This window comes from Sorex fumeus, unplaced genomic scaffold (assembly GCF_029834395.1).
Source record: "Sorex fumeus unplaced genomic scaffold, SorFum_2.1 ptg000199l, whole genome shotgun sequence".
Classification (NCBI taxonomy): Eukaryota; Metazoa; Chordata; class Mammalia; order Eulipotyphla; family Soricidae; genus Sorex; species Sorex fumeus.
This window is the reverse complement of record NW_026606256.1, coordinates 650,631-663,403: the sequence shown is the minus strand read 5'-3', so window position 1 is coordinate 663,403 and position 12,773 is coordinate 650,631. Positions and strand designations below refer to the sequence as shown.

Genomic DNA, 12,773 nt, shown 5'->3' with positions numbered 1-12,773 from the left:
CAGGGCCAGGGTGCAGGACCTGGGCAGGGAGGCCTGCCGTTTGGTCCTCTGAGGGTCCCCTGCAGCTGTGTAGTTCCCTGGGTACCAACACACGGAGCTCTGGGGCAAGTGACAGTCCATCCCGCTGGCCACGGGCTTCCACCGGCCAAACCCTGACCATGCGCTGACTGGTCTTTGCAGGCTTTGGCCTCAAGGACCCCTCAGCAGGAGCTCGGGGCACTGGCGAGAATCTGCAGCCCAACCCACGGCCTGCCCCCGACTCGGTCCCTCTCCACTCTGTGACCTTCCGGAACAGCATTTCTGCTCCCCGGGCGGGAAGGCCGAAACTCCACTCGACATGCTCATCAGCGTGCCCTGCAACCACTCAACCACACTCTGTGCTTCAGCTCCGGACCCATCCGGGGGCCGTGTAGATGGCAAGCTGGACAGTCCACTATGCAGCCCGCCCTATCTGAGGGAAACAAACACAAGCCCATCGTGGAGCCCTGAGGCCAGGGCCACGGCCCCGTGCGGGCACATGGCAGGGATGTGCTCGTGAGCGGCGAGGGACCGTCCTGCCAGCTTAGGTATGACACACTCTCCTCTCCCCCTGTCCCGTTTCCCCTGCATCTGAGGTGATGGCCAGGCCCTGGCTCATAGGGAACCTTATGAGGCGAGGTGACGCATCCCCGGAATCTCTTCCTGGACATGTTGGGCCCCTGACAGTCCTGGACCCCTGCTGTCACAGCACTCAGGAAGGCAGACCCGGGGCCCCACCCGGAGAACCCTGTGCCAAGCTGCCGGCCGACTGCTTCAAGCTGGTTCCTTGTGGGGTTAATCATTAGTGACTTAATAAATACAAACCTCAATTAGACGGGTTGTAAAGCTAAAAAAAAAAAAAATTAAACACCTGCAAGTTTACGATGATCCCTTTATGTGGATTGGACCCAGGGAAAAGGCATCAAGGAGGGAACTGACAGATGGGGCCACCGACAGTGGCGCTGGGAATGAGGCCTCCTCAGGGACCTGCAGGAACCGCTCTCGAGAGCCACAGCCGGGACCAGAAAGGCAGGTGCGGAGCTAGTGCAGCCGTCAGCAAGCTCATGGGCACGGTCAGCTGAAGGCTGCCTCCGGGCGTGTAGCACAGGCTGCTGGCTGGAGTGGAGAGCTGGGATGTGCATGAGGCAGGGGGGCAGGGAGACGGATGTGCCAGAAAAGTCCAGGGGAGCCAAGGCAGGGGACCCAAGCGCGGTATGGTATGTGGCGCTGTGCTGTGGGTCCGAGCCTGGTCGTGGAGTGCCAGTGGTGGCATGTGACCCCGAGAGTTCATCCCTGCTCCTAGCCCTGAAATGTATCAGAGATAGGAGCCAGGGCAAGTTGCGTGTGAGAGCATGTGGGGTCCTGGGGGGGGGGGGGGGGGGGGTCAGGCAAACGCAGAAAACATCTGCGTGTGCATCAAACACGGCCACGAGTCCACTCACGACCGACTATACAGAGGCCACTGTGGGCAGCAGCGGGCAGCCCCTGAGCTCCTTCTTGGGGGCAGGCCCTGATGCCTGGCTCGAACCCGGGTGGAGGGGCCCCTGGGTGCCAGCTGGGTGCTCAGGAATGTCAGGAGGAGGCCGGCCTGGCTGACTGGGGCCCACCTTGCCAGCTCCCAGTGCCCCTGGAGATGCTGCCCACCCCCACCCCTTACCCAAAAAATCTAGGGTCTGACTGTGCATGGAGGGATTGGAGATGATGCACTGAGAGGCCGGACTGAGAACCTTCTGGAATGAAGCCCATCCTGCAGGCGAGTGGTCAGGATGGGGACATGGGCACATTACAGACAGTAGGCACTGGAGATTCTCTGGGTCTCTGGTGAGGGCGGAATGAGCCCAGCCCCTGCAACTAAGTCACGAGGTCCAAGAAAACCCCGGAAAGGCAGAGTGGGGGGATGGGGGTTGGGGGGGGGCTGCTGCCCCAGGCAGGTGGGAGATGTACCCGCCAGGCATCCCTCAGATCATTCACCTGGGGGAGCCTCCAGGAACCCCTGGGTTGATGCAAACTCCAAAAATCAAAAGGCCGGGAACGGGAACTCAGAGCTGGGAAGTGCCCACGACAGGAATAGGCCAGACCCGCTTGAGGGAGACCCTTCTTTAGCCTGAGGCCGGTCCTTTAGTTTAGTTGTGTTCTGGGTCACACCCGGCAATGCTCAGGGGCTGTGGGGGATGGACCTGGGTAGCCTCTGTACAAATCAAGCGCCCTCCCCCCCTCCCCGCAATATTGTGGCTCTGGCCCCTTGGCTGTTTTCTCTTCCAGATGAGCAAACTGAGTCTGGAGAGGAGAGGAACGCGGGACGAGGCTGTCCCCAGCACCAATCTCACGCACGTGCAGCTTCCACTAGCACCACCCCAACAGAATCCCCCAAAGGAGAAGTCGAGGCTTTGTTTTATTCCATTCTGGCAATTCTAGGAAACCCAGGGGAGGGAGGGAGAGACAGACAGACAACACTGCTGGCCAGGGCAGAGTAATCTGCCATCCTTGGACTTAAGTGACCCCTAACTGTGGCTCTAAATCTTTCCGAGCTGACTGGGTAGACGCAGTCACTGTGTCCCTTGCTGTCCCCTGGACTCCAGGCTGGGGACCCAGGAACAGAGGCCAGTGGGCAGGGCCTCAAGACACCTCCGCTCTGCCCTGAACCCAGGAGATGGGAAGGGAGCCTTGTAACTCGCAAGTCTTGTGACCGCAGCTCTGTTACGCCCAAAGCAGAAACTGCCCACATTCTCAGCCACAGTGAATGCAGCCACGATCTGTCCCCTGGTCACAACACTCTAGACAAAGACGCGGGTGGCCGGGTCACCAGGGAGGCCACCCCAGCTGCTCCTGAATGTGGCTGCAAGTCAGCCCAGACCCCTGGCATGTGCAGCCGCTGATGGTCTGGTTCGGTGAAGCCCCCCACCCAACCAGCATCTCTGCGGCTGCAGGCGGCTCACCTGGGACATCGATCAATCTCTTGTAGACATTCAGGAAGGCGGCCTCGGCTTCTTTGCTTCTTTTACTCAGTGCATCAATCTGAAGGGGAATGGAAAGAAAGGAAAAACAGGGGTTAAATGAATCATCATGGCACGTCCACAAGTCTTGGTGCAAATGCAGTTAAATCTCCACGTGAATGCCGAGAAGGGGTGGCAGAGGGGGGTGTCTCCCCCACTCCCCCGTGCTGGGCGAGCAGTGAAGGGAGGAGGCAGGAGCGAGGCCGCTCCCTAACCTCGGGCCTCAGGGTGGGGTGGCCACGGTGGGTGGCCGGGTGCCATCTCCTTTCCCTGACTCAGAGCCGACCCACACGGACGGAGACACAGCTCCAAGGGGCAGGCCTGGCCCTGGGGACCCTGAGAAAGATTATCATAGGACAAGTGAGATCTGAACTGTCCCTTCAAGCGGCTCACGGGGGCTGGGGCAGCCGAGCCAAGCAGAGCTCGTCCCCACGTGGCCCACAAGGTTCTCTGGGAAACCTGACTTCACTCTCGCTGAAACTGGGGGTAACGGGGGGGATGTTTTGGATTAAGTCCAGCCCCAGAGTGTGGTGGACACACAAGCTGGGGAAGAGAGAGGATCTCCTGGTAACCACAGACAGGGCTGCCAGCCCAGGTCATGGACCTGGGTGCGGGGTCAGGGTGCGGGGCGGGAAATGAATGGACTGGAGGCGGCGGCGGCTCGTGTCCTGGTCTGGGCCTGGAGGCCTGGAGTGACAGGAAGACACAGAGAAGACTCGGATACCAAGAGCTCTCATCACTTTTCTTTTTGTGTGTGTGGGCTGACTCAGCTATGCTCAGGGCTGACTCCTGGCTCTGTGCTCAGGGATCACTTCTGCTGGGACTTGAGGGACCATATGGGATGCTGGGGATCGAATTTGGGTCAGCCCTGGGCAAGGCCAGTGTCCTCGCAGCTCGGAAGGGTTTGCCAGACGGCCTTCCAAGAAGTCGGGCCAGGCAGAGGCGTGGGCTGCCGGGGTGCGACGCCTTCCGGCTCCCACTTGCCGGACGCGCTGGCAGAGACAGCAATCCCTTTCGCACCTGAAGACGCAAGATGCAGCACGCACGAGGACCGTACTGGCTCGGGGAAAGGACACCAAATTACACAGTCCTCGGTCCCTCAAGGAATTAACTCTCGTCTCCAATGTTATTAAAGAGGCAAAAGGATGTGGCTTAATTACAGGGCCCCTGGCCCAAGCCAACCAACAATTTGGAAGAGGCCGGGAGAGGCCGGTCCTCGGAACACGACGGGCAGGCCCTCAGGAGGGGACCTGGGGCCAGTGGCAGGAGGGGATGACTTTGGGAACCCGAACTGAGCAAGCAAGCTTGAGCCCTCCCAACGCCAAGAAAGTTACTCTGGGAAACGCCTGTCGGGACACGGGCCTTCCCCCAGCGGCTAAGACTGTGAGATAGGTGCTTGTCAACTTCTCAGGAGCCAGAGAAGGACGATGAGCTATTCAGGACTATTCTCAAATTTTTAAATGCCTCCCCTCCCCCCTTGGTCATTTACGTTCACTGGATGTTTAGAAAAATACCAAAAAGAAAAAGAAACCGTGAAGTCCTGATTTTGCCACTGTCCAGGGGAAGCCGCTGCTGGCCTGTACTTCCCTTCATTGCTTTTTTAGGGGGCTGCGGCGGGGGGGCAGGGGGAAGTTTGGGCTACACCTAGTGGAGCTGGGGTGGGGGTGCATCAGTCCAGGTGTTGCTCAGGGAAACACAGGCAGTGCAGGGGACGGAGCTGGGAACGGCCACCAGCACGGCAAGTGGCCTCACATCGTGACTAGCGCTCCGACCACACAATGTTTTTCGCCTATGACAAAGAATCCTGAAACTTTTAGGAAATGTAGGCCAACTGCAGAGGGCCAGCGCGGGAGGAGGGGTGTGGTGGGCGGACCCAGGGCTTCTGTGGGCGACAGAATGTCTCCAGTGAACGTCGGGGACGGCTGCACACACGGGTTTCACTGACAGTCACTGAGCTGCAGACTTTTGTTTTTGGGGCCACACCCGGCTGTGCTCAGGGCTGACTCCTGGCTCTGCACTCAGCCATCACTCCTGGTCGTGTTAGGGGGATCATATGGGATGCAGGGATTGATCCGGGGTCGGCCTTGTGCAGGGCAAGTGCCCTCCCCCTGGACAATCCTGCCGGCTTCATTCCAAGGGAGCTGTACATCACAGTGCTCACGCCCTCAATAAAGTCATGCCTGTGTTTCGCATCCAGTCACAAACCCTTCTTAGCAAGTACCACCAAACCCAAAGGGTCTGTTAGTGCGGCTTTATCCGCTCTGACCCCTGCATCGGCCGGGTCTTGAGACCAGCGTCTCCCCAGAGCGTCTGTGGCCGCTGCCCGAACCCCCTTGCCCACATGGGCTTCTCTGACACTCGGGATCTGGCGGCACTGGCCTGCAGCAGCCCTGGCTAAGGGTGCAGCGTGAAGGAAGGACGCACAGCCAGCTGGTGACCGGGATGTGGGGGTGCGTCGGGCACTAGCACAGCAGAACGACTCTCTTAGGGCTGAGGTGTGTCCCCAGAACAGCCAAGTCCTGGTGCCTGGTGCCGATGGGGACAGGAGGGCAGAGACTCAGGGAACCCCTCCTTGGCCCCCACACAGGGGTGAATGCTGACTCGCCACGCATCTCCTTACGGACAGGGATGAGGTACCCAGCTGCAGCGTGCAGCGGCAGGCCCGGGTCCAGCATGGCCAAGACACCCCCCCCCCCCAACCAGGAACCAGCCCCCCCAGGCAACTGAGCCCAGGCTTCGGGGCTCGGGACAGGCCGACACACCACCCTGGGTGGGATCTGGCCATGGCACCACAGATTCACACAGGCTGCAAGCCCCTTCCCCATGGCAAAGAGGCCAGGCGAGGCTGGGAGGCTGGGCGGGCGCCCCACGGGGACCCATTCCCACGAGGGGCCTGAGGGTCCTTCTAAGCAGGTCCAAACACAGAAGGACCCGCTGGTCCTGGGAACTGAGATGCCTCAAGTGCCCCCCGCCCCCGCCCACGGATCTGTCAAGGGGCTGGATGGAGCTGTGACAGCCTCCGATGGCCTCTCTGTCCACCGAAGGCCCACCAGGCGTCACCAGGGCAGGGCAGGCAGCGCATGGACACGCGCGTGTGCAGGATGCAGTCTGGCCCCGTCACTCGGGAGGGAGGCAGAGGCGCGGGGGAGTGCCCGGAGGGACGGCAGCCCGGAAGGAAGGGCTGAGGTGGTGTGGGCAGAGGTGGGCCGGCCCGGGGAGAACCTGCTCTGCTCCCCGCAGCCCTGGGCCCGCCCCACGCTCCGCCACACCCGCGACTCCCGCTCCCTGAACACAGAGCAATTTGCCCGCTGCCAGCCGGGAAGGCGCCGCTCTGGAATGCTGATCCCGGGCTCAGCTGATCTCTCAGCCCGGCGCCCCTCCCTGCAAGCAGGGGACGGTCCCCGCGCTCCCAGAGGGCACCAGGTTCAGCAGTGCCTGGCTCCTTGAAAGCCTGCACAAGGCGCTTCCCCAACCTCACCCCACCGCACCGCACCGCACCCCACGCCCCACAGCAGGCAGCACCCGAGGGTGCCTCAGCTGTCTGGTCAACACTGTCCACGTCCAGCACCCTGGGGGGAGGTGCCAGCTGTGCCGAGCCTCCTTCCCCCACGCACCCTGAGTGCCCTTCCGCCCACTCTTCTGGACACCCACAGCACCCCTCGGAGGCCTGAGCACTTGTGTGATCCCGAATGTTCCATAGCAAAGGACTTTCGTGAGAGACGGTCTGTAGGAGGGGCCTCCCTTAGTGCAATAAAACCCTGACACCAGGTCTCGAGCGACAAAGTTCACGGAGACCCCCCAAGAGACCCCCGCCCTTCCCCCAGCCACCTGCCCCACGAGATGCTCAGTCTTGCTGCCCATGACCCAGACACTAATGGTCCAGGCTGAAGGTCCACGCGGTCTCAGGAGGGGGCGACAGGGGGCAGTCAGCTGGCTGAGCAGACTGGGCCGGCCTGAGGTCGTTCAATCCCTGGTGCCGCCTGAACCCCAAAGCACAGAGCTGGGAGCAGCCCCCGAGCACGGCTGGGGGTGGCCCAACAAGGCATGCACACGTGGGCCCACCACACACAGGCACACATGCCTGTGAGTATAAACACACACACACACACACACACACATACATATGCACACATGCACTTGTGACGTGGTTTGGCTGTGGTCTACAGAGAGGTCAGTGGGCGTAGAGAAGACCCCCCCCCCCAGCCCCAGCATGAGACCCCTACTGCCAACGGGAGGCAAGAGTGAGAGCTGGGTGGAGGCTGGGCCGGCTCCCATCCCAGGGCCCAGTGGGCAGCCGACGAGTCACCAGGCCGTCTGCTATGCAGGTGGCTGTCACCTAGCAGCAAGCAGCCAGGCGCGAGGTGGCAGGGAAACTCCGGGTGAAGCCCGCAGCTGCACTACCTGTGTCAGAGAACTCCGGGGCATGGAGGGCGGGCACAGCCCAGGAGGAAGCGCCGTGTGCTCCACCCTGGGTTCTACCCCTGTTCCTCATGGTCCTGGAACACAGCCATGACCTGCCGGGACATGGCATCAGTGGCTGGAGGCTAGCAGGGGCAAGGGGGGGGGGTCCACCGAGTGCTCCCCAGAGAACAGAGCCTGGGCGGGAACGGCTGCCAGCAGGGAGTGCCAAGCGGGCACCTGCAGGTGACACTGAGCCTCACGGAGCCTGGGACTGTGTGCCTGGTGCCTGCACTCCAGCTTGCGATGCATGGGGGTGGGGGTCACTGGTCAGGCAGCAGTGCTGACCTGCTGATGTCCCCGTGGGCATGCCAATGTGAGGACGCTGACACAAGGAAGCCGTGCCATGGGAAAGGCTCATGTGTCCTGGCGCCACCTGGCATCACCTCGCCCTTGCCATGCACAGGTGCAGGGTGGAGGGGGGTGGGGTGAGTGCCAGGGCTGGGGTCCGGGCACCAACATAGAGCGTGGGGGCGCTGGCTTGGCCGCAGAATCCCTCTCGCCGTGCCTCGGGATGTGCTGACAAAGAGAAGAGGCATCGGGTGCCGTTAGAACATAAGCATTATGACCAGGTGGTGCCTGGTATGGTGCGGGGTTGGGGGGGGCAGCAGCACCGTGGACACTGTGGGCTGGGCACACGAACTACCTAGGGCGCCAAAGCCTGTGGCGTAGCTCCACTGGCTGCCGCCCGCTCCCTCAGAGCCGAGCTGTGCAGACAAGAAAATGGGCCCCAAGGCTGGGGCAATAGATAGTTCAGCGGGGAAGGCGTTGGCCTTGCATGCAGCTGACTCTGGTTCGATGCCTGGCACCCCGTCGGGTCCTCTGAGCACCGCCAAGAGTGCTTCCTGAGTGCAGAGCCAGGAGAAACCCCTGAGCACCACCAGATGTGGCCCAAAAAGAAAAAAAAAAACTGAAAAAAAGAGAAAGAAAACGGGGTCTCCCGTGTCCAAAACCCCCCCGAGTGCCCAGCTTTCGAGGTCACAGGAATGTTCAGGAATTAGACCATGGGGATGGCCAAATGAGACCCACTTGATTGTAACTAGAGAAGAAAGACAGAAGGTGGACACTGAGAAGTTGCTCGGCCATGCCCGCCTGCCCGCCGCAGTCCACGCCTGGGGCGCTTGGGGGCCGGTCCGTGCCCTGGGCTGGGCGGCTTCAGGCATCTGAAGGTCACAAGGACTTCTGAGGCCACCTCCCTCCCACACATGGGACTGGTGTAGGGGGCTGGTGCGGGACAGACAAGGGCTGGGCTGGGGGCAGCGTGAGGGGCCCCAGCCCTTGTTGGGCAGCAACTGGGCAGGAGGCCGGGAGAGGTGGGAGGGCACGGGGGCAGCAGGAGGCGAGGCGGGCGCTGGCCCAGTGCCCGGGTCTGCTCACCCTCCTGCGAGGGTCTGAGGCCTAGGGGAGCAGCACCATGGGGTGGTCAGGCCGGAGAGGTCGCACGGTGGGGAGGGCACTTGCTCTGCACATGGTCGACCCGGGTTCGAGTCCCAGCATCCCATAGGGTCTCCTAGGCACCGCCAGGATTGACCCTGAGGGTAGAGCTAGGGGTCTGCCTTGCCTGGGGATGTGGACCCCAAACACAAAAACAAAAAAGAACTAGGGCTGTTGGGGCCTCAGCAGTTATGGACACTGGGTTCACGTCCAGTGGCTGCCTTCCAAACCTGGGGTTTCCTCAGCCATAGGGGGCTGCCCGGCCAGGAAGGAGCCAGGTCTCGGGGACTGCCTACAGCCTTGTGCCCAGTCTGTGCCAGACGAGGGATCTCTGGGCTTCATCCCCCCCATCACAGATGCCCCAATCAGCAATGAGTTTGTAGAGATGAAACCTGGGGGCTGAACCGGAGCTGGACGGCTGTCCCCCCACCCCATGCCCCACGGGAAGCGAGCCCCCCTGGGCAGCACGGGGCCCCGCACCCCCTTCCCAGACTTCCACCAGCCTTTCAGGGTCGGCAGAGTGTGGGGGGAGGCAGGCAGGTGACCCTGCCCCCTCCCTCTCCTGCTGGGCCCTGCAGGTCTCGGTGCCCGGCCAGGGCATGCTCAGAGGGGACCGGCGAGAGGCAGCACGTCTGGTCCCGCCTGTGGCCAGGCCTCCTCCTGGGGTCAGCAGAGTGAGTAGCTGACCGAGTCCTAGCCTGTGGGGATGGGCTACTCTCTCTACTGGCTCCCGCGGCCAGTGGGTCCCTGTGGTCACTGAAGCCTGAGGACACCAGTGGTGTGGGGAGGATGTGGTGATAAGAGGAAGGAGCCACAGAGGGGGCAGGACAAGGCAGGCAGGAGCAGAGCCAAGTGTCTGGCTCAGGCTGTGGGGAGCACTCGGCACCCACCTGCGCCAGGAGTCTGGTTGCAGTGCTGGGAGCCAACAGGAGCAGTGCGTGGGAGCCCAACAGCAGAGTCCAGGTGCTCCATCAGCCCAGAGCTGGGCCTGAGTGCTCCCTCCAGTCCAGAGCTGAGCCTGAGTGCTCCCTCTAGCCCAGAACCAGACCTAAATGCTCCCTCCAGCCCAGAACCGGACCTAAGTGCTCCCTCCAGCCCAGAGCCGGACTTGCATGCTCCCTGCAGCCTAAAGTCTGAGTGTTCCTCCCTCTAGCAGCAGAGCAGAGCCTGAGTGCTCCCAATAGCAGAGCCTGAGGGCTCCTCCACCACAGAGCAAGGGCCCGAGTGCTCCCTCCAGTTCAGAGCAGGGCCCGAGCGCTCCCTCCAGTTCAGAGCAGGGCCTGAGTGTTCCCTCCAGCCCAGAGCGCAGCCACAACTGCAAACAGGCAGGGAAGGAGGAGCGTGGGATCCCCACAGCCAAGTGGGCTGAGGTCAGCCACTCGCTGTTCCGGGTGCCACCCCAGAGCCCGTTCTTGGTCTGCCCTGATCATCTGGTCCCTGGTGTCAGTTCCGTTTCGGGAATTACTGCATTAAATGGATGGAGTTTTAGTGAAACCTAATTAACATCCAGATGGAGTTTTTCCAAGGGAAGGGAGATCTGCAGAAAATAAAATACCCTGATGACTTGAACTCCACGGTATTCAAAGACTCTTATCACCAAGGACCACAGGTTGGAAAATTTATCCTAAAGAAAAACCACCAGTGCCAGTCTATATTCCCAGCGCTACCAATCTTCATCCAAAGCCCCAACAGGAAACAGATATCCACAAGTCAGCTGACCCTGACGGTCAAGGTCACTGGGAAAGCCAGGCCTCAAACTGAAGAGTCCTGAGCCCGGTGCAACAGTTCTCCTGTCCCTCGAACCACAGCTCTCCTGCACCGCCCAGTCCTCCCAACGAGGCCTCTTCCTGTGGAACTGCTTTTTCCATAAGTTCCCCATCCCTCCCCTTACCCTTCCCCTCCCCCTCCCTTCCATCCACCTCTCCATCCATCCATCTGCCTATCATTCATCCTCTTACCCGCCCTCCTATCCACCCACCCTTCCATCCATCCATTCCCCACCTAATCTATTCTCCACCTAATTCAGCCCATCTAATCCATCCACCAACCCACCCACCCACTAAAATTCACTCACCCACCTAATCCATTCATCCACCCACCCACCCATCAATCCCACCTAATCCATCCATCCACCTACCCAACCCATCCATGCATCCATCTGCCCACCTGCCCACCCACCCATCCATCCATCCATCCACCCGCCCACCTGCCTGCCCGCCCATCCATCCATCCATCCATCCATCCATCCATCCATCCATCCATCCGCCCACCCGCCTCACCAGCCATCCAGGCCCTACTCCTGCCAATCACTGCTCCACCTAGAACCATAGACCCCGGTCAAAGGCCCAGCCCCTTGGGTGCGTACCAGCGTCTGTGCCAGCTGCCACTCCCCAGGCAGGTCTAGTTCAGGGTTAGGCTGGCCCTGGGCAGAGCGTCAGCAGAACACCCTGGCTGGCAGGTGAACGTGGGGCTCCTAGTCCCCAAAGCTCCCAGTCTGGGATGGGAGGCTAACACGAGCAACACCTGGGCCTAGCTGGAGCGGAGCCTCGGGGAGCACGGCAGGCAGAGCCATCTGCTCTGGTGGCTGTCCCAGCACATGCTCCAGGACAGACCCAGGGCGAGACCAGGGCTCCTGCGCCCTCCACACACACGGGTTCTGAGCCAGCTCTGCCCGCCCATCCCCGACTCCTCCTCTCGAGGGATCTGTGGCTCCTTCTCCATTTCACTCGGCTCATTTCAACTCAACAGCCACTGCGTGGGGAAACCCGAGCCCCTACCCCCACTCCGCGGTTCAGCAGCCTCCCCGGGGGGCCCATGGTCAGCGGTGCCTGTGTGGGTCCCCTGGGAACCCAAGGCAAGTGAAAGTGCTGGGGTGGGGGGGAAACCCATGGCCACTATCCCAGAACTCTGCTGACGGTTACCAAGAGGATGTGAAAAATAATTATCTACTGAAAATATTAGATTTGCTCTGGATTGTTCATTACATACAATGGCTTAATAGGACTTTTATTGAATAGCTGCAGAGCTCTGGGCCGAAATCAATTTGCCGTGCGCCCGGAATTCTGATGTGTGCTGTTGACTTCTACAACACGGAGCAATTTGTAATCGCTTTGGCTCGCTGTTGCTTGCAAAGCTCCGGCTACATCACAAGCATTTATTTCTGACCACAAAATTACATTTATTCAACGGGAAGCAGCTCCGGGTCTTTAAGAGGTTAACTTCTGGAGTGCTTGGCCGCGCTCCAGCCGGGGAGGCGTGCGGGCGGGCGGGCAGGAGCGGTGGCAGGCGGTGGCGGCAGCGCTGGGCGGGTGATGGATAGACTGCTGAGCGTGGCCCGTCCGCGGCACCGTGCTCCTGCCGCCATAGATCAGGGGCCGCGCCTCAACATATCTGACTGAAATTGAATTTGGCTTCTCCCTCAACCGTTCATTTCCTATGTTATGCAAGGTTAGATCCTTTTCTGCATGAGCAGGACCAAACCAGCTGCAGCTCGGTAGGAGCAAACGTGCTTCCAATTAGGGAGCTGGCCGGGCCGGGAACCACAGGCCCGCTGCACCCCTGATTGAGCCATCACTGGAGCGCACCCCGGGGACACGGTGCGCCTGGGCTGGCGGCTTTCCTGGGAGGCGGTTCCAACGCCCGGGCCCCGGCACCCCCGGTCAGGAAAGGCCAAGCCCAGGGTGGCCCAGGGCTGGGGGGGTGGGGGCGGGGGGAGTGGAAGCAGGGTCAGGGGGGCGGGCCGCTCTCGGGGTCCTCATTGCCAGTGCTCCTGAAATGGCTCTCCGCTTTTCCTGGGAGGGGACCTGGCTTGCCCTGGGAGGGGGGGAGGGGCAGGGAGAAGGCAAGCAGGAGGGGCTTGGGCCTGAGAGA

General features: G+C 61.3%; 1 protein-coding gene across 1 annotated transcript in view; it reads right to left on the bottom strand.

The window, feature by feature from the left end:
* The window catches only part of CUX1 (cut like homeobox 1), a 193,605-nt gene that overhangs the window by 72,662 nt on the left and 108,170 nt on the right, over window positions 1–12,773 (bottom strand). The window contains 1 exon segment of the mRNA XM_056108251.1: window positions 2,955–3,033. Within this exon segment, the coding sequence (XP_055964226.1) occupies window positions 2,955–3,033 (79 nt within the window).